This window comes from Garra rufa, chromosome 24, assembly GCF_049309525.1.
Source record: "Garra rufa chromosome 24, GarRuf1.0, whole genome shotgun sequence".
NCBI lineage: Eukaryota > Metazoa > Chordata > Actinopteri > Cypriniformes > Cyprinidae > Garra > Garra rufa.
Genome location: NC_133384.1, coordinates 37,182,480 through 37,210,188, shown reverse-complemented (window position 1 = coordinate 37,210,188; position 27,709 = coordinate 37,182,480). Strand labels below are relative to the sequence as shown.

The following is a 27,709-nucleotide window of genomic DNA, read 5'->3' as shown; positions in this document are numbered from 1 at the left end:
CTGAATGTCGAGCGACGAGTGGAGGAACAGACAAACCGATTCAATTGAGTGAGTCATTTATCGTGGAACCGCTCCAACTGATTCAAACTCCAGTCGGATCGCGAATCATTTGATTCAGATCGGGACTTTAAAGCGATTGTCGTGAATCATTTGATTTCGCGAATCATTTAATTCAGATTGGGTTTTCGGATCGTGTTCACGAATCACTTAATTTAGTTCGAAACTTCAAAGCTAGTTCAAAAATAATTATTCAGATCTGGAGCGGGTTGGCAAATCATTTTATTTAAATCTGAATTTTCTGACCAAGTTTGCAAATAATTTGATTCAATTCCGAACTTTAAACCAGTAGCATATTGCGAATCATTTCGGAACTTCGGAGCGGTTTGGTGAATCATTTGATTTAGATTGTGATTTTGGATCAGATTCACAAAGCATTTGATTCAGATCGAGATTTCAGAGCGTGAATCGCGAATCATTTGATTTAGATCGGAACTTTGAAGCGAGTTTGCGAATCATTTGATTCAGATTGGAATTTTGGATCGTATAGCGAATCATTAGATTTAGATAGGAACTTCAAAGCAGGTTTGTTTATCATTTGACTTTGAGAACATATCACAAATCTTTTTTTCTGATTTCTTTTTCTTTTTCTTTTTTTTTATCAAACAGTACAGTTATAAAAACAAAAAACAGAAAGCAAGACATTTTAAGTAAAAATAGTTTTTTTACAAATACCATGGTTAAACTATGGTTAATGTAGCAAAACCAAAGTTAATATGTGGTTACAATGTTTGTTTGTTTGTTTGTTTTTGTAGTAAACCATGGTTAATTTTCATAAGGGATGAGGTAAATTACATCTTAAAAGGACACATAGGAAGAGTATAGAGATGCCTACAGCTTTTTAGGATGAGCATAGTTTGGATGGTTTCCTCAACTTTTTTTCTGAATCAGATTTTTATGTATGTGAAATTTAGGTAGCAGCAAACACAAATTCTGTTATATTTTGCTGCTGCTGTAATGTTGTTAGTTTTACATTATCAAACTGTGTTATTATTGTCTGATGAATATGCTAACGCTGTATTTATGAATTATGAGTATGTTAGCTACCATTGCTATAGATAAAGTCTATAGATGGCATGAAAATTTGCTTTTTCTCCATATTAAAATGGGCTACTTCCTCCAAATCCATATTAACATGCAGAGTTGACTTCCCAAAAACAAGAGAGTTTCAAAAACTGATCCATTTGTTTGAGCGGCATAATATAGCAACATTATGATTCCATCCAATTTCTGTACAATCTGTACAAAATTGTGCTTGAACGAGTGACCTCTGACCTTTAGGGAAGGTTTGACTTTTTTTGCATGTCAAAGACTTCCTAATCCCAGTTTAACATGTAGAGTCACTATATAGTTGGTTTGACTTCCTAAAGAGTGTAAACAAGAGCAGTTTAAATACTCCACACCAATCCATTTGTTTGAGATTAGGGTTGTGTTTCCATTTTTAACACTAGTGGAAAGTTAAAAACCTACTCTGTAATTGAGTAAGAGTAGGTATCTTACTTTACCTTCCAGAACAGCCACATAAAGTATTTTGCTTTATACTGTCTTCTTATTAGGAACAATTACTATGTTTTGTATGAGAAAGAGATGCGGCTGGCACAGATGCACAATAACTAAAGTAAAGTGAGGAGAAATAGACATCAAAATGTATGTCAAACATCAGTTAGATCTGCAATAGTGAAATGAAGGATGAGATGCTGCTTTAGTGAAAAGCCTCCATCTAAAACTGGCAAATTTGAAGAAAAGCTTAAAATGGTCAACGCTTTGGATTTGACATTATTCATTAGAAAAAAAAATATTATAGAAAGCATGAGATGAAATCTCACCTGAATGTCTTTAAATGATGCAGGAATATCTCTGGTTTACTTTGAATTATGACAAATGATTGTTCTGATGGATGAAAACTTAGCATTTATATTTAACAGAACTACACTTGGTTAGTAAAAGTATCAATTTGTTTCCAAAACAAGCATTTAATTTTGATTTAGTTTGACTTAGACTGTGTATTGCTACATTTACAAGCCTCTGCAAAATAGTAAAATTTTGTTGTGTTTCAACCATGATGCTTGGAAAAAAAACTAAATAATGAGCCAGAATTGGAAATAAATAAACTTCACAGACATTTCAACAGCATAATTTGAGGTTTATTTGTCTCACTTGCCCTTTTTGAGCTTTTAATCAATAGGCTATTTGATCATTTGTTTATAACATTTGTCTTTCCAGCTAAACATCTGCACCACAAAAATGTACACAGCCAAGACATATGTGTTAATATCTGCAAAGCCAGAAACCTGATCATAATTATTTTATCAGAAGTAAAACTGTTGCAGTTTAAATATAACACAGATACGATCTCATAAAACTGAGAGCCAGAAGAACGGCACTTATAAACTTAGGACAGTAATATAAATATTACTTTCAGATGGTGATTTAGGAGCTTGTTGTTAAGTTCTCTGCAGGCCAGAGTTATGAAAGAGTCAAGCTAATAATTAACCATAAGAGTCTCACATTAGGTGGTTAATGATGGCCTGTTTCATATCAGGTGGTTTTGGTCGATCGTATTTCTGTGGTGTGAAACTAACAGCGAGTACAGTGCAATAACAGCTTCAGCTGTCTGTCCAATTCCCAGTCCCTTTGCTCATACTGTAATGCACTTCAGCTGTCAGATTTATGCTTCTCCCAGTTGAAAAAGTGCATATGAGCTGTATTAATATAACATATGTGAACTGTATTACATTTTAAAGTCTGGGGTTTTATCATTTCAGCATACATTATGCTGTACAGTTATTCTACATTGTTTATTTAATTCTGTATATTTCATTGTTTTTCCATATTTCATTCCAAATTCCACATGATTATAGTAATGATATATTGCACCTTTTGTCATGACCTGTTCCAATTTGTGTGCACAAAACTATATTACTAAAGGTGTGTTGTTTTGTTAAAATATTGATATAATCGAGGAAAGTATGTGGTAAAAGAGACCAAGAAAAGGTGGGTTGCTAAAGACATACTAATATTAATGTGCAATAGGCAAAACGAAAAATACAAACCATCAACCAAATGCAAAAATGAAATATACTGTATGTGTGAAAATATAGTGTACAGTGCAAACACCTGTCAGCATGCAGCTGTCTGCTATCAATTCTCAATTTTACATAAACAGATTTCATAGTGATAGTCTTACACCCTGTGAAAGATCCACAGATGTGCAGTGATAATGCAAGCAAACCTATCAATCATCTCTTGCTTTTGTTCTTCTGAAGTTTTATGACCTTCTGCTGGCCAATCGCCTTCTGTTCAAGAACGGTGGGTGGTTGATAAAAGCTAAAACATCAGAGCAGTACCATTCAGAAGAGGACTGCATCCACTGGCGGATCCAAAAAACACATTGCAGCTGTAGCAGCTGCACTTTCAGGGAATTTATCCAGCCTGCAAACTTGAAAACAGCCACTTAAGGTAAGCTTATTCATTGCTTTTTAAAATGTGCTGCTATCATTAGTCGGTCCTTTTTATTCTAATCACAAGGTGAGTCACTAGACATTTATGCAAAGGAGGGTTACATAATAGTGCAATTGAATAGACACTGCTGCAGAAAATGTTAGAAATAGATGCAGAAACAAAAAGAACACAGTGACATTTTGTGCAGTAAAGAAGACCCTGAAAATCATTACAGCTCTTGGATGGTAGAAAATCAACAGGAATTGCCCATTTGAATTGGAGGAAGATTGCTAACAGCCCTCACTGGGGTAATTAAATCCACCATATTTGGTTTATCTGTTTCTCATCTTAGTTGGGGAATTCAGAGGAAAAACAAGCAGGGAACTGAGAGGAAGAGAGAGGTGTTGGCTCACACCACCCTTGCATCTTTATTACTATAATTTGGCTCAGATTCTCAGTACAAAGGACACACCGATTCCAAAAGGGGAGGCGCTCTAGAAATGATAACCTATGCTTACAAGAGCAGCTTGAACAAGATAGGAAAGTTTGAAAGACTTTACGTTGGCGTTATACCAAAATCTATGTTGGTGTTGCTGAGTCTGAGAATTTACAATAGGTTGAAGTTCAGGATAGATAGATAGATGTAAGAATTTGGGATATACTCTTAAAAAATAAAGGAGCTTTAAAAGGTTCTTCACAGCGATGCCATGGAAGAACCATTTTTGGTTCCACAAAGAACCATTCAGTCAAAGGTTCTTTAAAGAACCATCTCTTTCTTCCTTTTTTATAATCTGAAGAACTTTCAGCACAAAGAACCTTTTGTGAAACAGAAAGGTTCTTCAGATGTTAAAGGTTCTTTATGGAACCATTTAGACAAAAAATGTTCTTCTATGGCATCGTGAAGCACCTTTATTTTTAAGAGTGTATGGGATCATCCATCATCCATTTTAAGAAAACTGGGCAAGATGAGCATTTGAGGTTAAAAAATATATAAATTCTCAATTTTTTAGAAAATAACCAATCGTTTCGCTAGATAAGACCCTTCTTCTTCAGTTGGGATCACTTAGAGCCTTTTTGAAGCAGCATTTAAACAGCATTTTGGAAGTTCAAACTTGGGGGCACCATAGAAGTCCACAATATGGAGAGAAATCCTGAAATGTTTTCCTCAAAAAAACATAATTTCTTTATGACTAAAGATAGAAAGACATAAACATCTTGGATGACAAGGGGGTGAGTAAATTATCTGTAAATGTTAGTTCTGGAAGTGGACTTCTCCTTTAAGGTAGCTTGATGGGAACCAACACATAATTTCGGTAAAATTACAATAAACCTGTCTGACATGAATGGCTTGTTCATTTTGCAGGAGCCAAGATGTGGTTCTCCTGGATGCTGCTCCTGGCTTCTCTAGCTACGCCCACCTTTTCATCAAGAACTCGTGAGTGGGCTCATCACGGAGCTGCGATGTTTGCCGATCTCACTCCCAAAGAGATGAAAGCCGTGAGAGACTACCTCCACTCCTGCAGCGAGCTGGGCCTCACCTTGGCACGAGACAAGTCCCTCAAGAAGAACAGCATCCTCCTTATGGAGCTGCACGTTCCTCGCAAGCACGAGGCACTCCGTGCATTGGACAGAGGACAGGCGAAACCTTCACGGCAGGCACGTGTGGTAGTGCAGTTCGGCAACCAGGCGGTGCCAAACATGACGGAGTACGTCGTCGGCCCCTTACCTTTTCCGAGGTCTTACCAGGTGAAGACGTTCAAGGGTGAGCGTCCAATCCGTTTCGAGTCCAGACCGATCTCCGCTGTGGAGTATGAGCACCTGAATGGCGTTTTGGAGAAGGTAGGAGCTAAAGCAAACAAGATTCTGCAAGAGAGCACCGGGTTTACTTACGGCAACTGTAGTAACCGCTGCTTGACCTTCTCGGATATTGCTCCTCGTGGGTTGGCGCCAGGAGAGAGGCGTACATGGATCATGCTGCAGAAGTTTGTCGAAGGCTACTTCATCCACCCGGTCGGTTTTGAGGTCCTCGTCAACCACAAAGATTTGGATCATGAAAAGTGGACAGTAGAAAAGGTGTGGTACAATGGGCAGTATTTCGACAGCGTGGAGGAGCTTGTGGAGAAGTACGAGAAGGGGACGATCAATAAAGTCAAGCTGCCAGAGCATGACGAGGAGGATCTTTTCTCAACCTTCATTCCTCGTGGACACATGAATACACCGACAAACATCCATGGAGCAAAGCTTGTTGAACCCCAAGGCCGGAGATTTCAGGTGGATGGGAACTTTGTGGAATATGCTGGATGGTCCTTTGCATATCGGGTTCGCTCTTCAGCCGGGTTGCAGATCTTCGATCTTCGCTTCAACGGAGAGAGAATTGCATATGAGATCGCACTTCAGGAAGCCATCGCCTTCTACTCCGGAGATACTCCGGCTGCAATGCAGACCAAATACATTGACGCCGGTTGGGCGATGGGCACTTCGGATTATGAGTTGTCACCTGGGATCGACTGTCCAGAAATTGCTCATTTTGTAGACCTCTATCATTACTATGATACGGACAAGCCTGTGCGCTACAGAAATGCACTTTGCATTTTTGAAATGACCACAGCGCTTCCTCTGAGGAGACACTTTAATAGCAACTTCCAAGGAGGATACAATTTCTATGGAGGCTTGGAAAACCATGTTCTGGTGATCAGAACTACTTCTACGGTGTATAACTACGACTATATCTGGGACTTTGTCTTTTACCAGAATGGCGTGATGGAGTCTAGAGTGAGTGCGACTGGCTACATCCATGCAACGTTCTTCACTGAAAACGGATTGAACTATGGAACCAGGGTTTACAACTATGTTCTTGGCAACTTGCACACCCATCTAATTCATTACAAAGTGGACCTTGACATTGCAGGTGAGTTAAGCCCTTGCTTATCGGTGTACAATCTTAAATCAAATAATCTATTTAGTGATCTGTGCACAGATTACACTATAGGTGGGAAATAGGCCAATTGCATAACATGTTACACTGAATAGAGATGACTCTGCTTTTTCTTTTTGTACAGGGAGGGACAACAGCTTTGAAACCATTGATCTGAAATACGTTAACTTTACCAATCCCTGGAGCCCAGGACACTCCATAGTACAATCGAAACTGCACACTACTCAGCATGAAACTGAACGTAGTGCTGCCTTCCGCTTTGGCAAGAAGTTTCCCAAATACTTGCACTTCTACAATCCCAATCAAAACAACAAATGGGGTCATAAGAAAGGCTATCGGATCCAGTATAACTCGCACGCTAATAGTGTTTTGCCCCGTGGCTGGAGAGAGGAAAATGGTATTACGTGGTCAAGGTGGGCCTTTGCATTTAATTTGAAAAGGAATAACACATTTTGCGCTCTATTTTTGAGCAAATCTTTGTGATTTTGTTGATTGCAGATATCCGTTGGCTGTAACCAGACACAAGGACAATGAAGTCACCAGTAGTAGCATCTACACTCAGAATGACCCTTGGGAGCCTGTTGTTTCCTTCGAGGAATTCATTCGCAACAATGAAAACATTGTTAACCAGGTACACAGATGATGTATAGAGACTTGAGGAGTTATTTGAGTTTGTCCTCCGACTCCAAATGGACCACATGCAGTGCAAACAGGTTTTCTTGCGCACTAAAAAGTAGACACAAAGCCAACATATTAAGCATTTAACAAGTGTATAAATAAAATTTGATGACAAAAAAAGTTATCTGTTATCAAAATATCTGAACAGCAACTGCTGTATATTAATAGTAATTATACACAATTTGCTTTACCAGTGTTAAGAGATGGCAGATTATCATACACTTAATCAGATGAACATATAACTAAAATGTAGTAAACAGATATAAAATCAGAAATGTCCAAAAGACTGAACCACATGGCAACAGGAATAGGAACTACAAAAAAAGAAAAGAAAAAAAAGAACGAAAACTACTTAAATTAATATTAACATGGTCAATAAATATTAAAAATAATACTCACATACTACTTATTATAAGCAGGCATTTGAATTATTTTCTTTTTTATGTATTCCATTTCCATGTACATTTTACTTTAGATTTTAGCAATTTGTAATTTGTATTTTTTTATATTTCTGTATTTTTTTTTATAGAATTTTACTAAAATAAGAGGGATCATACAAAATGCATGTTATTGTTTGTTTAGTACTGACCTGAATTAGATATTTAACATGAAATATGTTTACATATAGTCCATAAGAGAAAATAATAGCTATTTATAAAAATGACCCAGTTCAAAAGTTTACATCCCCTTGATTCTTAGTACTGTGTTGTTACCTGAATGATCCACAGCTGTGTTTTTATGTTTAGTGTTCATGAGTCCCTTGTTTGTCCCGAACAGTTAAACTGACTGTTTTTCTTCAGAAAAATCCTTCAGGTCCCACAAATTCTTTAGCTTTCCAGCATTTTTGTGTATTTGAACCCTTTCCAAAAATGACTGTATGATTTTGAGATCCATCTTTTCACACTGAGGGCAGCTGAGGGATGCATATGCAACTATTACAGAAGGTTCAAACACTCACTGATGCTCCAGAAGCAAAAACCATGCATTAAGAGCTGGGGTTGAAAACTTTGGGGTTTTGAAGATCAAGGTAAATTTAACTTATCAAGGTAAACTTAACTTTTGTTTTCTGGGAAACATGTAACTATCTTCTATGGCCTCTGAAAGGCAGTAATAAATGAAAAAATATGATATTCAGCCAAAATAAGAAAAATGTATACATCTCCATTCTGTTCAAAAGTTTTCACCCTTCTGGAGCATCAGTGTGTGTTTGAACCTTCTGTAATAGTTGCATATGAGTCCCTCAGTTGTTCTCAGAGTGAAAAGATGGATCTCAAAATCATACAGTCATTGTTGGATAGAGCTCAAAAACACAAAAATGCTGAAAAACTAAAGAATTTGTGGGACCTGAAGGATTTTTCTGAAGAACAGCAGGCAGTTTAACTGTTCAGGACAAACAAGGGACTTATGAACAACTATCACTAAAAAAGGCAAGGTAACAACACAGTATTAAGAATCAAGGGGATGCAAACTTTCGAACTGAGTCTTTTTTTAATTCAACTATTATTTTCTCTTGTGGACCATATGTAAACATCTTTTATGTGAAATACCTTATATAGGTCAGTACTAAATAAACAATAACATGCATTTTATATGATCCCTCCTCTTGCAGATTCTGAAAGGGGGATGTAAACTTTTGACCTCAACTTTATTATTTCAGTCATGTTAGTACTTCAACTCAAATTAAAAGAACTTAGTTAAAGGAAATGGGTAAATTACTACATAAATAAATATCTATAAAAATCTAAAAATACTCAATTGACAATTCTATATTTCTTGGCAGGATCTGGTAGCCTGGGTGACGGTGGGATTCTTACACATTCCCCATTCTGAAGACATTCCCAACACAGCGACTCCAGGAAACGCGGTGGGATTCTTCCTGCGTCCCTTCAACTTTTTCGACGAGGACCCCTCACTCGCGTCCCGCAGCACGGTTATCGTCCGACCAGATGAAAAGGGCCAGCCCAAGATTCAGAGATGGACTCCAGAGGTCGTAGGTCACTGTGTCTCAGACAAGCCTTTCTTCTACAATGGCACATATGCTGGCGTCTAGACAGAGACTGAGCTATTTTCGTATTGTGTTAGTGTTTTTGTGGTGTATATAAAATTATAAAAAGCTGAAATTTGTGAAATAAAATGCTGACGGTGTCAAATACTTAGAACTATAAAAAACAGAGTGCACTTTTGACATTAAACAGGGAGATGAACAAAATAAACCTCAAATGCTTGTAGGATACATAAAAATCTCATAAACTTCTGACATTTTTCAAAATGTATACAAGGTAAAGATTACTGACCAATAAGAATGTTATATGTCTTTCTAAATTCAAATCCCACAAATAAATAGTCATATTTTAATGCAAAAGCAAAAGATAAAAATACTAAATTATATTTTGCATAAAAATTCAGGATTTTAAGGCCTTTTGGTATATTTACATTGTTATATAGTATTTTGTGACATGAGCATAAATTTAAATCTGTACAACAAATATGACCATTGTGTATACTTACAATTGTATTTTACAACTGCATATGTGTTTTTACAATAATAAAGTAGGCAACTAAGAATTAATTGTAATGAAAATAATGTCAAAATGCAAAAATAAAGTCTTAAAATGTCCTGGAAATAAGCTTCATTTTCCTTATGCAAAATATAATTTGTTTGTTCATTTAAATAGGGTTAATATTTGATGAGATTCACCTGTTGAAGTGTTTTTGAAAATAAATGTGTAATAATTTCATGCTTGTGTATAATTTTATGCACTGTGAGTAGTGTGTTTATATTGGTTGTCATGGTAACTGTGAGCGGTGGGATGAAGTGAGGACCCTTGAGATCCGTAAGTGAGCAGATGTATCCATGGATGAGGCTTATCAGCGGAGAACATCCAGGATGCAGAAGGCCGTATCCGTGAGCTCACTGATCCTGGTGGTCCTGTATGGGCTGAGCCTGAGCGGGAAACAGGGGTTTCTTACGCAAACACATCCATTCTGGAATCTCTCTGCAAACAGACCATAATTCACCTGCAGAGTCTCCCATGGAAACCAACAAGAGGCAGGAGGAGATAAAGAGCACATGATCAAAATCTTGTAATAAAGTCTCACTCTGACTGATCATAATTAGGCCTATTTATGTCACTATTTTTATTTTTAGGTACAAAACCAGCCAGAAACGGAAATGTGTGCTTCTGAAGGTGGGATAGATAGAAACATTATTTTCACAATATCTTATTACTTCAGTGTGCACACTTTTATTCTAGACCTATTTTGACAGCACTGTATACAGAAATACTACTTACAAAAATCATTCAGCAGTTGAAGCATGTGTGACAGTTGGTGACCAATAAGACATTCTTTTCTTTCTAACTGTTTGTTTAGGTTTTTACAGTGTATGTTAAAGTTGTCTGCACTAACTATAGAACAGGACAGCGATGGAGTAGTAAGGTCGCCTTATATGGGGCAACCATTCCTAAAACTCACCATGGCAACAACAGATGTGTCACATAATTACAACGAAATCCTTACAAAACATTTTTTTTTTTTTTGTGAGGATCTGAAGGATTTCTCTCTAGACAGACACACACATTTTCATAATAACAGTGTTCAGGCCCAAATGTTTTCTTATCATTAGCTAACTAAAATCTATAATACCTTAGGTTTCTATGATCACTGTTTGATATATTATTCTCAAATATTCGTTGTAAAGGTTTCTCCAAAGTTAATTAGGATCTTTTAACTTTTATATTGTTTAATAATGCTTCACAATGAATACATGTCATCTGAAACAACACCTACGACATTAAAGTGCTCAATGGAGCAAAATCAATGACAGGATCAACAATTTAACATTTTGTATTAGTGACCTTCTTGATCTAGAAAAGTGATACATTTCACATCATGTCAGTTTAACTCTCACAAGCTGTGGAGGATTGTTAAAATTGTAAAAGGAAACACTGAACCCTAGTGGCCATGTGCGAAGATTGCAATTTCACAAGACCCCATGGTTCTGAACATGGTTCACTGATTCACTAATGTTTAGAGACTGATCTATCTGTGTTAGTAAGTGCTGCCACCTGGAGACCATGAGAAAATATGAAACGCTTTCACTTTCATTTCACCTACATATATTTATTAAACTAGCAGTTTTGGTTTTGGCTCAGTTTTTATGTTACGTGTTTATTGAACTGCAAAATACTACAGTAAGAGAATAATATTACAGACACATTTTTCTAAAATATCTCTAACACATTTATAAAACACTTTTCTTATTGTAGACTTTGACCTGAAATGACTCATTGAATGACTCTAGTGCACATAAACACCCTGAGATTTATTAAAACTAATCATGATAACAATATTTTCATAACAATATCTTAAAGTTTCACATTTTGCAACACAGTTCTACTGTAATTAACATACAGTAAATTATATGAGGAATATAAAGAATGCTGACAAACTGTAAGTAATTGCTAAATGCACAGTTTTTCTTTTCGTGCCTACAATAGCTTTTGTAATTTCAGTATAAACTGTATTATAGTCCGTGGAAATCTGTCGTATGAAAAAGAAAAAATACAATACATTGAACAGCAGTCTGGATTGTGAAATATAATAACAAAGAAAAGCAACGAAATAAAGAACTGCAAGATGAATTAATTAACAAAGCAAATACCTGCGTACTATATTTTGTAACGCTGATCTTTGCAAATTACATACGCATTGCATATAATTTACATGAATGTGACATATTTGTCACTAAAATACTATCATATATTGTTAACATTGATTGTTGAGTATATTCTACTGCATAAATGCATAAGAGCCAAATATGTAATAATAAACTACAAGAATAAAATGAAAAATAAAATCTACTTACAGACAATTATGGTAGTTTTGAAAGTGGAAATAAAATAAGGATATGTACGGAGAAAGTAAGACACATTACATTACAATGAGATGTAAAAAATGATTAGATCACAAAAGTCCAACCAATAAGCTGCAATAAAAATGCATCACAGTGGAGATGGAATCAAAGCAGGGCCGTGCACAGACCTTTTGAGGGGCATGTGCTGAAACTGAAAAAAGGGCACCCCCCCAACCCCTCCACCACCAAAAAAATAACACACAATAATATTCTTATATTATATTTAATTAAGTATTAATAACTTTTATACAGATAATATATACATACATCAGCACATTCAGCAGATAGCCATCAAATCTAAATAAAAATGTTTATAATATATTTTACCTAGCTGACAAGGATCACTCGGTTGCTTTGTGTCAAACTCAAATGCAGTTACACCGCGGGTTTTTTGACCAGCGAATGTGTGCAATTTGTCCATCATTAAAACGACGACATCACATTACGTCAACATCACACCGGTGTGGTGATGCATATGAACCTTTATAGACATACTAGTGTTTATTTCATAAAGACAACGTTTCATTTATTCAAACAAACAAGATATTTTACCGTTACAAGACGAAGACATTCATCTTCTTCTGCTCTATGACTCTGACTGACGTGCTGTAACAAACTTACCTAAGTTCGCGGCGCTCAGGGGGCGGAGTTGTGAAGTTTGACTGACAGTTTGAGCGGTTCTAAGAGATGCGCTTTTTAATGCCTTTAATTGGTTAAATATTTGTTTAAAAGACAAACAGACGTAAAGGGTTATCAATAGCATTGATTTATAAAAATAAAAAAACTCCCCCAAAAAAGGGCACTTCCGAGTGTAATTACAAAAAGGGCATGTGCTCTGCACAGGTTGAGCCCTACCTGTGCACGTGCCTGAATCAAAGTATAGCTCAGATTTACAGTTGTCTGTGTTTGCAATCGTTAAAATAATAATTTAAAACTGTTAACAAGTATCAGGGCAATCCATTCCATATCCATTTTCAAAAAAAAAAACAAAAAAAAAAAAAAAACGGAAAACCAAAAAAACAGATCATTTTTTAATTTATCATTTTTTTTTGCCTAATTCAGATATATACTTAAAAGGTCCGTGTATCGTGTATCGTGTAACGTTTAACGTTTGCAGTTCTTTGTTCCTGACAAATGCCAGTTTAAAAAAATTTGCGAGTAAATCGCGGCTAAATATGCGCGACTCGAGTCATAGCTATGATTGACAGTAATAACCGGACCAAACAGCTGACAAACTGATGTCAAACTGATGTTAAAAAAGAGCTTAAATGATTCAGACTAAATTCAGATAACAAAACTACAGCAGTAACAAGTTTGTGTTGGTTAAATATAGGCTATTTGATAGATTTTACAGTTCAAGATAAAACTTAAAAGATGTAGTTATTCAATTTAAGAAAATATTTCAAATTCCTATCGATTCATAATTAGTGCATTTTTTAATTATTATAGCCTACCATAAATATTTAACGTATTTGTAGTAACTATAAATTAGTATTTACATAATTCACCCTTATAGGCTGTTTGTGTGTGAGCTTAATGACTTTCTGCACTTGCTATACTATAAAAGTAAAATGTCAAAGCACTACAATTTATTATACTAGTATCTTATAATAAATCGAAAGCAAGACGTCTTGAAAAATACAGGGAGAGACAGCTGCATAATAAATAATCCTCTGCTGCCATCTATTGGTTATATGGGGTAATTCCATATTATTTTAGCCAAAATAGACGTTGTTTTCCGTAAAAAGTCATTTTTCCGATGCCCTTTTTATGAATGAAAAGTGTGTCCTTGAAATACATTTTATTTCACAGCTGTAGAGTTAGAAAATAATAAATGCTTTGAAATATTGCAAGATTTTAAAAATGTGTTCATGACTACTAAGGCAAGTTAGTGATTATCAAGAATACGATTAAGATGTCCTTGAAGAGAAATATCGCTAGCTAGCTAACGTTAGCCTAAACACGTTATGGTAGTGTTTAGCTGTCAGCATTTAAATGTACAACTATGCATATAGGGTAAGTATGGGATTGCCAGGCTCCGCATTTAAATTGACTTTATGCACGTAGCGTTCTTTAGAACTTCCGCATAAAGATAAGCCAGCTCATAAACTTCCGCTGAAGCTCATTTTATATGTGCTATATATTAGGTGGACACTCTTGAGACTGATCTAGTGCCTCGTTCTTATCAGAAACTAAGCAAAATGAGAATTGCAACATTATAAACAATGTTAGCGGCATGAACATTCAGTTTCATATTATTTAACAACATATCATTTAAATGTAGTCTAGCAATCCCGTACTCTCCGTATCTGCATAGTTGTACATTTAAATGCTGACAGCTAAACAATATGGCTGCGTCCGAAATCGCATACTTAAGTAGGTACTACATTAAAATTTAAACGTACTACCCGACCGTTAAAACAGTAGCCTACGTTCTATATAGTATGAATGTGGGTAGTATGAATGGAATTCGGACATACTACATCCGCCATATTGATGTTGTCACTTGTCTTACTTGCAACAGCGCGAAAATTTACACTTGAAACGAGCCGCGTCTCTAGAGATATATATACGTAGATGCCTCATTAGCGACTGTTTCTATGGGCCGTTTACACGTAAACCGTCCGCCATTTCACTGCGGTCCACTTGACGTCATTCACCCATAGATCTATGTAACTGTCCAGCAGGGTGGACTATTGTAATGGTCTCCTCACTGGCCTTCCCAAGAAGACCATTAGACAGCTGCAGCTCACACAGAACGCTGCTGCCAGGATTCTGACTAGAACCAAAAAATCAGAGCATATTACACCAGTCCTCAGGTCCTGACACTGGCTTCCAGTTATGTTTAGGATAGATTTTAAAGTACTTTTACTTGTTTATAAAGCACTCAATGGCCTAGGACCTACATACATTGCAGACATGCTCACTGAATACAAACCTAACAGACAACTCAGATCTCTAGGATCGAGTCAGTTAGTAATATCAAGGGTTCACACAAAACAAGGGGAATCCGCGTTAGCTATTAATAGCTATTATGCCGTCCGCAGTTGGAATCAGCTTCCAGAAGAGATCAGATGTGCTAATACATTAGCCACATTTAAATGCAGACTCAAAACTCACCTGTTCAGTTGTGCATTTATTGAATGAGCACTGTGCTACGTCCGAACAGATTGCATTATTTTATGTACAGGTATAATAATTTTACTGTATTAATTAATTTTAAATCAATTTTTTAAATCATCTTAAATGTTCTTAAATTCTGTTTTCATTGTTGTGATTATTATTTTAAATTTTTATGATTTTTATGCTATTATGATTTTAATTCCTTTTATGTACAGCACTTTGAATTACCATTGTGTATGAAATGTGCTATATAAATAAACTTGCCTTGCCTTGCCTTGCCTTTCGTGTTGTGCTCATCACTACATGCACTGTGACAGTAACACTTTCTATAGAGCCTGTATTTATAATATATTATAAGGGTATTCTTAAGGCATTATAATGAATGCATAATGTATTATAAAAACCTTATAATATGTTATATTATCTTATGACTATTCAAAAGAACAGTTTTAACGTATTATAATAATTACTTATTTGTGCTTATAGTTTTTAAGAGTATGGTGATTTTTAACACAATGAACACATTACATCCACTTAAATTACCATGGATTATACGTCTCATATAAATATATGCTAACACTTTATTTTGATGTTTGCCTAACAGACAAACTGATTATAAGTAACATTGCAAGTATGTGAACCTTCTACCTAGCCTAACCTTAGTCAAGTCAAGTCAAGATTATTTATACAGCGCTTTTTACAATACAAGTTGTGTCAAAGCAACCTTACAGTATTAAAATAATAAAATAAAATGTCAATAAAAGTGCAAAAGTTCCATATTGCAGCAAAGTCAAATTGGAGAGGACTCATCTGGTTCCCGTGGCCTTGTGCCGGTGGCCGTTTAGGGTAGGAGTTCTTTCTGATGATCTGTCTCTGGGGCTCATCTAGTTGACACGGTATCCGCTGACATTCGGCTGTAGGTGTTTATCCACCTCTTGGTACGGACTGGATCCGGGGGACTGCAGTGACCATCTGATCTGGATACGGACTGGATCTGGTGGCTATGGTGACCTGGGAATAAGAAACAAACAGACTAATATTAATGTAGATGCAAGAGTTCCAAGTTGCCACAAAATCAGATGACTGGAGAGGACTCATCTGGTTTTGGCAGTCTTGCGTCGATGGCCGTCTAGGTGATGAGGTCTTCACTGATGATCTGTCTTTGATGTGGTCTCTGCTGACATTCAGGGCTGTAAAGGATATCTCTGGGTGCTGATGGGTACAGACTGGATCCGGGGGACTGCAGTGAACGTCTGATCTGGATACATGATCGGTGGCTACGGTGACCTCGGAATAAGAAGGAAAGATACTAGTATTAGCGTAGATGGCATTCTTCTTCTGATGCAACGAGTACATCAGGTGTTTTAGGAAGTGTCCCTGGTTCCGGTTGACCTAAATAATGCAGCCTAACAATCTTTTAACGGATTTGGATTGTGAAATGTATTAAGTGTAGGCCAGGTTAAAGAGATGGGTCTTTAATCTAGATTTAAACTGACAGAGTGTGTCTGCCTCCCGAACAGTGTTAGGTAGATTGTTCCAGAGTTTAGAGGTTAACCTAAGTCTACTAATACTCTAAGGAGTGTTAGTTGACATGTAGTTGCAAAGTTTCTTATAGTCAATAGACTAAGGGGAACATCAAAATAAAATGTAATAAAATGTAAAAAAAATAAATGTAATATGATGTGGCCCATTATAAATTAAGTAGATTTAATATGGTGTTCATTGTGTGTTATAAATAGCCATACTCTTAAAAGTCATAACCTCAAATACGTAATATTATAATGTATTATAATTATTGTTATGATTATTTATGAGATGATATAACATATCATAATATTATTTATAATGCATTATGCAATTATTATAATGCCTTAAAATACTCTTATAATGTACTATCAATTAAGGCTTCATAGAAAGTGTTATCAAAAACTGTTTTGGAATTGTTTGCACCTAGATATCATATAATTCTACAGGAAATCAAGTGAGAGACAATTTTGTTATAGCCCAAGATGCTGGGATGCTCCTCCAGCATCCTTGCCATCCTACACAGGAAAAAAATTGAGAGTATAGACAGATGGAGACGATTTTGTATTAACATTAATAAAATATGTTTTGCTTCAAGTCTGGACTCTGCTGTTCTTCCTCCAGCAGTTCTCAAATTATGATTGTTTTGATGTAGTGAGAAGACAATAAGTGTCATAGATTTGATATAATAATGATACAATTAAATAGAAGGTAATAATTGTGTTAAATACATTCTATTATTAATCCCTCATAACATTTACAATGCAAATTTTTTTCAGTTTTAAACCTAATAGCAGTTACTATTGCGGGACACGTCTCAAGAATTAATGGTACCTGTGTATATTTAACTGCAAAATACTACAGTAACCCTGCTGAGATCAGCAGTACTATTTTTCTTCATTGTTAAGACACAACCGTCTATAGAAGAACAATAGATTTTGACCAACAGTCTCTCAGTCTGGTTTAGTAGCTGTACGGCTGAAGACAAGAAGCTCATCCAGAGAGCGATAAGGACAGCAGAGAAAATCATCAGGACCTCCCTATCGTCTGTACAGGAATTACATCTGTCACGCTGTTTTAGCAGAGCCAACAAAATAATCAGACTCCACCCATCCCACCAATAGACTGTTCACAATTCTGCTCTCTAGCAAACGCTATTGGAGTATTCAATGCAAGATTGGAAGACTCAGTAATAGCTTCTTTCCACAGGCCTAATACTCAACTCACATTAACAATAAAGATATACTGGTTGCTGGACTGCCGATTATATATTTATACTCTATGCTGCTACTCATGAGCAATGTTACATCAAATGTTAGATTGAACCATTCATTCACAGTGTAATTATGTGCACAACCCCTATAGTTCTTGAATTATTCTGTATACGGTACATTTTGTTCAGAATTGTCTTATATGGTGATATATTACTTTGTCAGTGTATATTATGTGTATATTATGTTTGTTGTTGTCTTGTTCGACGTTCGTAAGTTGCTGTTTTATTCATGTCTGTGTTATCATGTACACTGAGCATTAGGCTCGGAGAAACACAATTTCATTCGGCTGTGCACTTCATTTTATGACTAGAATAACAATAAAACTATCTGAACTTTAAGCTTGAATTTGTATTGACAACAGCAGGCATGTTTTAGATGGTTTCTGAGTTTTTCTTCCTTCTCAGAAGGCGGTTTTCTAGATTTAGAAGCTACTTTTAGTGAAAAAAATAAGATTAATACAAGTTATTAGAGTTGCTTTTAGATTTCCATTTTAGAAGCAGCCAGTAGTTTTTTTTGAATGGCCCATGTTGTACTTTGACCTGTTTAAACACAACCCATGTGATCAGAAACTCTTCTCTTTTACAACACTTTCCAGGTAGAGCCAATCGCAGTATTTTTTTTTCTGTCATGACTCTATTCTTGCTTGAGAAAGGAATCAGCGATCAGTGAAGAACAAAGAGAAAAGCTTTCAACAAAGATTTAAGCGATGGAAAGTTTGTTTCTGAACGGATTCTTTGTGATTCTCATGGTTATTTATTTTTAAAACAAATCGAGCAGAGTGAAAGTAAAGTTCAGATTGCTGGAGCTCAAACAGGGAAAATGGCTTCACTACATGTGTCTGCAGAAGAGCTTTCTTGTCCTGTGTGCTGTGAAATCTTCATGGCTCCTGTGTTTTTGTCATGTAGTCATAGTGTCTGTAAAGAGTGTCTTCATCAGGTCTGGAGGACCACAGATACTCAGGAGTGTCCTGTCTGCAGAAGAAGATCCTCAAAACTCGAACCTCCTCCTAATCTTGTGTTACAAAACCTGTGTGAGTCCTTCCTAAAGCAAAGAAATGAGAGCCGTTCATCAGGATCTGAGGAGATCTGCAGTTTACACGGTGAGAAACTCAAACTCTTCTGTCTGGAGGACAAACAGCCTGTGTGTGTAGTGTGCAGAGACTCAGAACAACATGACAATCACAGATTCAGACCCATCAGTGAAGCTGTTCCATCCTATAAGGTAAGGCAGATTTATTTCTGGGGAATAAAGCTTGTCATAAACATGCATATTTCTCAGTACCATTTTGCTCATATGTGTTTTATGTATAAACATATTACAGAAATCTAGTGTCTTAGAATTTTAGTTTAAATTCTAGGAGGAGCTTTATACACCACTGAAGTCTATAGGAGAGAAACTTACACACAAAGAAAGTACTGAAGGAAAGTTTGGGAAAACAGGACAACACAACAAGGTGAGATCTGATTCTTTTGACATATTCACAATTTTAATTACAACAGCTGAATCTGTTTTTATTGTTTTGTTATTGTGTATTGCTTTATAAACAGAGCACAACTGATCTGATCAAGAAAAGCATCTTACTCAAAGATGGAAATCCTGCTCGATATGGTCTGCAAACAAGTATAGACAAATTGGATAAATATAAACCATATAGAAAAATTATCTTTGGGGAGAGAGACAAAAACAAACCCCATAAAACCATTCTGATGGTGGGAGAAACAGGAACAGGAAAAACAACTCTGATTAATGCGATGATCAACTACATGTTGGATGTAAAGAGAAAAGACAAGGTTTGGTTTGAGATCACAGATGATCAGAGCGACCGAACATCAGCTCACAGTCAGACCTCCAGAATCACTGTTTATGGCTTTTATTTACAAGAGAGTCCAATCCATTTATCAATCATCGACACACCAGGATATGGAGACACATATGGAGTTGATCTTGATGAACAGATTGCTGAGAGTTTGCCTAGTTTAAGTAAATCTGCAGAAAGGATTCATGAAATAGATGCAGTGTGTCTGGTGATTAGTGCAACACAAAATCGACTCTCTGACAGACACCAACACATATTTAAAGCTGTTCAGTCTTTATTTGGAAGAGATATTGCTGAAAACATTGTTTTACTCTTCACACACTCAACTGGATATCCACCTAAAAATGCCCTGACGGCTGTTAAAGAGGCTAAAATCAAGTGTGCAGTAAATGACAAGAATCAGCCAGTGTTTTTCCTTTTTGACAACTGTCAGTCAGACGCTGCTGATGAACAATATGAAATGATACAGGAACAATCATGGAATCTCAGTTTTAGAGGACTGACACAATTCTTCAAGTTTCTTGACACAATACAACCAAAATCCCTGAAGATGTCTCAAGATGTGTTGCAGGAGGAGCAGTTGGAGGCAAAAATCTCCAATCTAAAATCACGTGTTGAGCTGATGGAACTAAAGCAAAACGAGCTGAAACAAACTCAAGCAGCTCTGGAGAAAAACAAAAAATATGTCAAGAAAAATGAGAACTTTGAGTATGAAGTTGAAGTGGTCTACAAAGAAAAGGTTGATATAGATCTTTCAAAAGCCAGCATGGCGATGTGCTGCACCGTCTGTGAGGAGAACTGTCATTATCCAGGATGCTGGTGGGTCAGTAATCTCTCATTGTGTAGTGTGATGAAAGATGATCACTGTACAGTGTGCACAAAGAAATGCCACTACAGAGAACATGTTAAACATGCAAAAATATATGTAGCAAAGGCAAAGAAGGAGAAGCGGACATATGAAGATTTGAAGATGAAATATAAAGACAAAATTGGTGATGGTGTGTTTGTGGTCAAGGTGCTGGAAGAAGAACTGCAAGAATTAGAGAAAGAGAAAATAAAGCTGGTGAATGAAGCTTCTGATCTTGTGGAAAATCCGCAGATAATCATATTCAGCACAGATTCACTGATACTTCAGCACATTGATTTTCTGATTGAGAAGCTGAAGGAAATAAATGACTCTGAAAAAGTCCAAACACTGGTAAACATCAAAAAGAAAGCAGGAGAAGAAAAGCACAGGGCACTGGAATACGTAACAAGCTTTTTAAAAAGTATATTAAAATAATGCCTCAGCTAAAATCATACTGAAACTCTGAAAACAGCATCCTGAAAATGTCTCTGCTTCTTTCAATAGCATGCCCTTCATTTGTTGTAAAGTAAGATTTTAATTTAATTAACATTTTTCTATTATCACACTTGCTTTTATTTGGCTCATTTGTGCATTCCTTTGGATAAACTGCAGTGATTACTGTCATTAATTTTCTGGAATGAAGCAGAAATTGACAGCAGCGTAATGTAAACAGCTCCTACTGTGAGATACTGTTTAAAATGCAGCAATAATATTGTAAAAGCATCAAACAGCCCAAATATTGATATTTATCATGAAATGATGTGCATGTAATCATGATCACTAATAGGCTGTTTAGAGACTGATTTAGCTGTGTTATTAAGCACTGCCATCTATAGACCATATGAGAAAATATTAAATGCTTTCAGTTGCATTTCACTTACATAAATGTATTAAACTAGCAGTTGTGGTTTTGGCTCACATTTCCTTAAATCTCTAACACATTTCCAAAATGCTTTTCTTAATTGTAGACATTGACCGGTCAATGAATGACTCTAATGTACATAAACAGCCTGAGATTTATTAAAAATAATCATGAGCTCATAAAAATGAATTTTGCAACACAGATGTAATCAACATAAATGACAAGAAATATGCAGAATATAAAGAATACAGACAAACTGTAAATAATTACTAAATGCACAGTTTGATGCCATTAATAGATTAGAATCAGTATCAGCTGGTTTGAATCATTCACCAAATCCAATGATGCCATTTTAGTGAATTACTTATTAAAAAATAAAACACTTGGAATTAAGATGACGTTATGCAAGTCCTTCAGGTCGTGTGAAGTAATTTTTATATATAATCATTCATTATAACTGCAAATATATTTTATGATTTCAACATTTTTTAAATAATTTTGTTTGGATTGAAATCATCTGCTAAATTGTCTGTCTAGATAATGTTTTAATTGTATTATTAAGCACTGAGTGACCAATTTATGTGAGAACATCAGAAAATATGAAATACTTTTACTTGTATCTCAATTGTATCAATAAATTAATTTAAATAGTTCTGTTTTTGTGGTAGCATTTTGTTTGTTTGTGAAATACTACAGCAATTCTGTGGCACATGAACATGTATCAACATTTTTGTTACGGTGGGCGTGAGAATCTTTTTTTCTTACACATTGGAGAATTTGAGTAAAAAGTATATTTACTATATCTTCAGTTATAGTATGTTTAGATGTAAATGCACATTACATCCATTATTTAAAGAAATACAATGAGAGAAAACATTATCTTCTTGAGGCAATATATTTTGATTTGGAGAAGTAAAGATTGAAATGTGTGTTTGTTTACATTGTGTAGCCTATAGCTCATAATATCATAGTCAAGTATATGGCTGATTCTATTTGGTTTTCCTCATCAATTAAAATAATTAGTGGAAATATTTAAACCAAATTTCAAAAATACTCATATAGTAAAGAATAACGGAGAAGTACCAAAAATAAGACAAAGAAAGGCAAACGGGACCAACTACATTGAAAACTATTTTAAAAAACACCTTCGTGATAATAAAAAGTAATACATTTTTTAAAGTTTGATGTTATTGTAAAATTCCAATATATTAATTTAATCAGTGGCAACTCAGCAGTGCCTGCATTTTCTAAGGCAGATGAAGAGAGCAAACCTTCCTCCTCCTGTCCTCACAACCTTCTATAGAGGCACAATAGAGAGTATTTTGATCAGCAGTCTCTCAGTCTGGTGTAGTAGCAGTACAGCTGGAGATAAGAAGTCCACCCAAATCATCAGGATCTCCTGTACATCTTTACAGGAATTACATCTGTCACACAGCCTTAGTAGAGCCAACAAAATAATCAGTGACTCCACCCACCCCACCAATAGACTGTTCACCCTTCTGCTCTCTGGCAAACACACTATCGTAATATGATGGCCTGATAGCTTCTTTCCACAGGCCATTAACAATACACAGATAAACTGGTTGCTAGTCTGCCGACACATATGCACAGACTGAATCATACATGCTATTGTTCTCTAAATGACCCATTCACTCACAGTGTAATTATGTTCCCCACTTAGTATAGTTTAGAAGTGTCTTATATAGTGATATGTTACTTTGTTTTTGAACTATCATGCATGAACACTGGAGAAACACTGAAGCATTCCTGAAGCAAAGAAATGAGAGCCATTCATCAGGATTTGAGGAGATCTGCAGTTTACACGGTGAGAAACTCAAACTCTTCTGTCTGGAGAACAAACAGCCTGTGTGTGTAGTGTGCAGAGACTCAGAACAACATGACAATCACAGATTCAGACCCATCAGTGAAGCTGTTCCATCCTATAAGGTAAGACAGATTTATTTCTAGTCATAAACTTGCAATTTTCTCTATTTTTATATGAATATATTACAGAAATATAGTGTCTTAGAATTTTATTATGAATTCTAGGAGGAGCTCTATACACCACCAAAGTCCTTACAAGACAAACTTAAACACAAAGAAAGCATTAAAGAAATGTTTCACTGTGTGGAAACTCTGCAGGAAATCGCACTCAACACTGATTCACTGATCACACTTCAGCACATTGATTTTCTGATTGAGAAGCTGAAGGAAATAAATGATCCTGAAAAGGCCAAAACACTGGAAACCATCAAGAAGAGAGCAGGAAAAGATAAGCATGGAGCACTGGAACAAATAACAAGACTTTAAAAAGTATATGTAAATAATGTCTCTGCTAAAATCATACTGAAACAGCATCCTAAAAATGTTTCTGCATCTTTCAATAGCATGTCCTATATGTGATGCAAAGTGAGATTGCAGTGTTTTATGAATGTAACGTTTTTCTATCATCACACTTGCTTTAATTTCCCTCATTTTAAGTTGCCTTGGATAAACTGCATCAAACACTGCTGTGATTACTGCAATTAATTTTCTTAGAATAAAGCAAAAATGGAAAGCAGCATTATGTAAACATCTTCTACTGAGAGATACTATTTAAAATACAGCAATAATTTTGTAAAAGAAACAAGTAGCCGGAGTTGTGATATGTATCATGAAATGATGTGCATGTAATATAGTCTCTAAGAGGCTGTTTAGAGACTGATCTATCTGTGTTAGTAAGTGCTGCCACCTAGAGACCATATGAGAAAATATGAAATGCTTTCACTTTCATTTTACTGACATATATTTATTAAACTAGCAGTTTTGGTTTTGGCTCAGTTTTTATGTTGTGTGTTTATTGAACTGCAAAATACTACAGTGAGAGAATAATATTACAGACACATTTCCTTAAATATCTCTAACACATTTATAAAACACTTTTCTTAATTGTAGACTTTGACCTGAAATGACTCATCGAATGACTTTAGTGCACATAAACAACCTGAGATTTATTAAAAATAATCATGACATAACAATATGTTCATAACAATATCTTAAAGTTTTACGTTTTGCAACACAGTTCTACTGTAATGAACATACAGTATATTATATGAAGAATATAAAGAATGCTGACAAACTGTAAGCAATTGTTAAATGCACAGTTTTTCTTTTCGTGCCTACAATAGCTTTTGTAATTTCAATATAAACTGTATTATAGTCAGTGGAAATCTGTCGTATGAAAAAGAAAAAATACAATACATTGAACAGCAGTCTGGATTGTGAAATATAATAACAAAGAACAGCAACAAAATAAAGAACTGCAAGATTAATTCATTTATTAATTAACAAGCAAACACCTGTACTATATTTTGTAACACTTACACATTGAAATATGAAAACACATACAGACAAAACCATACAGATAATTATGACTTACAAAGTTAAATTTATCATTGCATTTTATTGTTTACAAATTACACATACATGCATAGCATATTATTTACATAAATGTGACATATATGTCACTAAAATACTTGTATTATATAGCCTATTCTTAACATTGATCGTTAAGTATGTTGTACTGCATACATGCAGTACACAGTCAGCAATAATTTACAGGAATAACATTTAAAATAAAATCTATTTACAGACAACTATGGTAATTTTGAAAGTGGAAATTAAATAAGGACTGGAGAAAATAAGATACATTACATGAAAGTGAAATGTAAAAAATTATTTGATTACAAAAGTCCAACCAAGTAAACTGCAATGAAATTGCATCACAGTGGAGATGGAATCGAATTATAGCTAAAATTTAAACTTGTCTGTTTTTGCAATCGTTAAAATGATCATTTAAAACTGCTAACAAGTATAAAGACAATTCAGTAACTTCAAGCTCTCCTATTCAAGTAGCGTTTTGCACTCAGATAGGTTTATGACAATGAGCGCCTTTCGCCCTCAAGCGGCCGTTTTGATGCCATGAATAGATTAGAATAGATTAGAAACAACACTTTCTTTATTTATCTTTTTTATTTATGCTAAACTGGTCTTTATATAAACACTTAAAAATAGGATATTGTAATATTTCAATTAATGTTAAAAACATCCTTCAGGCAGTGAAAAACATGAAATACTTTCACTTGTATCTCAGTTGTGTCAATAAAACATTTTAAAAAAAATTGTTTTTGTTGCAGCAATTCTGTGGGACATCAACATATATCAACATCAACATTGATACAAGTAATAACTTTTTAAAAGTTTGATGCTATCATAATATTCCAATATATTTATTTACTTGGATGCAACTCAGCAGCATCTGCATTTCCAAAGGTTGATGAGGAGAACAAACTTTCCCCTCCTGTCCTCACATCCTTCTATAGAGGCACAAAAGAGAGTCTGGTTTAGTAGCTGTATGGCTGCAGACAAAAAGTCCATCTTGAGAGTGGTAAGGACAGCAGAGAAAATCATAGGGACCTCCCTCACGTCTATACAGAAATTACATCTGACATTTGTGCTGCTCATAGGTTTCCACATTACTAGCAGCAATTTTTTTTATACAGCCCATGTTGTCCACGTTGTTCTGTTTCAACACAAGCCATGTGATTAGAAACTCCACCCTCTTCCAACACGTACCTGGAAAAGACTATTGTTACGGGTGCGTGCAGGAGTTGACGAGACGGACGACAAGGATTACAATATACAATATATTTAATATAAATCTTCGATTGGAACAAGGCAGGAACAAGTCAGGAACATCACACACATCTATTCAGACAAAAGGACCGACAGGGAACTGAACTCAAAGACAGACTTATAAAGACAGACTAATCAATAACCACAGGTGACACAGATTACTAATAATTACAAGGACAGGTGCAGGGAATCACAGTAACGAAGGGCTAAACCAAATGACAGATCAATAGGGGAAGACAAATGGGAAAAACCAATGACAAGACAGACAGAACTGTGACATTACGCCCCCCTCCGGAAAGGCGCGTCCTCGCGCCGTAGAAAACAAAAACAGACAAGAGGGGCGGATAACCAGAAAAACAGAGTCAATGAGGGCGGGGGCTTCGGCGGAGGACGCAACCCCGGAAGGGGGACAAAAACAAGAGTCCATGTGACAAAAAAGACAGTCCAAGGGGGCGACGACGGTGGGAGGAGCCAGGGAAGACACAGGAGGGACCTGAAGCAGGAGAGCAGGACCCAGATCGCAGCCAGGATGACGGCCCACGGAGGAGCCGACGGAGGGAGGAGCCATGGTGGAGGACGGACCACCGACTCCGTGGGGCCGACCGACAGAGGCAGAGCAGCTGGCAGAGGAACCCGAGGCGGAGATGGAGAGCCGAAGATCCAGGGCGATACCGCGGATCCGGAGGGCCAAGGCGGAACGGGCTCTGGCGGCCGAGGCGGAGGCGGAGTCCCGGAGATCCGCGGCGGAGCCGGAGCGACAGAGGATGGAGGCTGTGCCCGCAGGAAGGAGGAGTCCCAAGGAGCCGGTGGGACGGCGTGACGAGGCGCAGCCGGAGGAGCAGAGTCCTGAGGATCCGATGGGGTGACGACTGACCAGGGCGGAGCCGGAAAGACGATGGAGACCGGTGGAGCTGGTGGACCGACGGGCGACGGTGGAGAGGAGGGCGCTGAGAGCCGTGGTGGAGCCGCAGGGTCGGAGGACCGAGGTGGAGGTCTGGATTCGGAGGCTGGAGGCGGAGCTGAGGGAACCTCCAGCCTTGCCACCGAAGTGAGCAGGCATCCCTGCGGCGAGCCCACTGCAGAGATGGTGGGCTGAGGGTGAGCAAGGGGACTGACTGCTGACTTGGGGAACTTAAGACGGCTGGGCGGAACCAGCGGGGACTCAGGGCGGCTGGGCGGAACCAGCGGGGACTCAGGGCGGCTGGGCGGAACCAGCGGGAACCAGGCAGATTTGGACAGATGAGGGCGGGTGGGAGGGAAGTCAATGCGCGTCAGTGGCTCAGAGAAGAAGTCTATTAAATCCGGCGTGTCAATATCCACAGTCTCAGAAACAAAGTCAATTAAGTCCCCAGAGATATCCAGCTCACCCCCAGCGGAGTTGCAGTGGGCAGGGCTCTCCATTTCCCTCCCTAGCTCCACGTCGCAATCCACCGTCAGAGATGTAGACTCCGACTCACGCACCTGATCAGCCGGAGAGGACTCTGGCTCTGTCGCTCGCGGCTCTAGTCCTGCATCCACGGTGCGCTCGGGTTCCCACTCTGCGTGTCGGGGTGATGGTTTGCT

At 36.8% G+C, this 27,709-nt stretch overlaps 2 protein-coding genes across 2 annotated transcripts; both read left to right on the top strand.

Moving 5' to 3' along the window:
- Positions 1 to 3,408: 3,408 nt before the first annotated feature.
- aoc1 (amine oxidase copper containing 1) lies at positions 3,409 to 9,849 on the top strand. Its single transcript, XM_073830847.1, has 5 exons — positions 3,409 to 3,516; positions 4,862 to 6,406; positions 6,558 to 6,846; positions 6,932 to 7,064; positions 8,892 to 9,849. Exons 2-5 carry the CDS (start codon positions 4,870 to 4,872, stop codon positions 9,159 to 9,161), a joined length of 2,229 nt encoding a protein of 742 aa, XP_073686948.1. The 5' UTR covers positions 3,409 to 3,516; positions 4,862 to 4,869; the 3' UTR covers positions 9,162 to 9,849.
- Positions 9,850 to 18,568: 8,719 nt separating this feature from the next.
- Positions 18,569 to 22,052, top strand: LOC141300879 (uncharacterized). The gene is made up of 3 exons (XM_073831165.1): positions 18,569 to 19,168; positions 19,305 to 19,400; positions 19,495 to 22,052. The coding sequence occupies exons 1-3, from the start codon at positions 18,767 to 18,769 to the stop codon at positions 21,043 to 21,045; spliced, it is 2,049 nt and encodes a 682-aa protein (XP_073687266.1). The 5' UTR covers positions 18,569 to 18,766; the 3' UTR covers positions 21,046 to 22,052.
- The last annotated feature ends 5,657 nt before the right edge of the window (positions 22,053 to 27,709 follow it).

What these genes read in the sequence shown, in the direction of transcription:
- aoc1 (XM_073830847.1), top strand. Translation starts at nt 4,870, where the DNA reads ATGTGGTTCTCCTGGATGCTGCTCCTGGCTTCTCTAGCTACGCCCACC. An exon ending in AATGGTATTACGTGGTCAAG is followed by an intron (nt 6,847 to 6,931) that starts GTGGGCCTTTGC and finishes TGTTGATTGCAG; the next exon opens with ATATCCGTTGGCTGTAACCA. An exon ending in ATGAAAACATTGTTAACCAG is followed by an intron (nt 7,065 to 8,891) that starts GTACACAGATGA and finishes ATTTCTTGGCAG; the next exon opens with GATCTGGTAGCCTGGGTGAC.
- LOC141300879 (XM_073831165.1), top strand. Translation starts at nt 18,767, where the DNA reads ATGGCTTCACTACATGTGTCTGCAGAAGAGCTTTCTTGTCCTGTGTGC. An exon ending in AAGCTGTTCCATCCTATAAG is followed by an intron (nt 19,169 to 19,304) that starts GTAAGGCAGATT and finishes TTTAAATTCTAG; the next exon opens with GAGGAGCTTTATACACCACT. An exon ending in AAACAGGACAACACAACAAG is followed by an intron (nt 19,401 to 19,494) that starts GTGAGATCTGAT and finishes CTTTATAAACAG; the next exon opens with AGCACAACTGATCTGATCAA.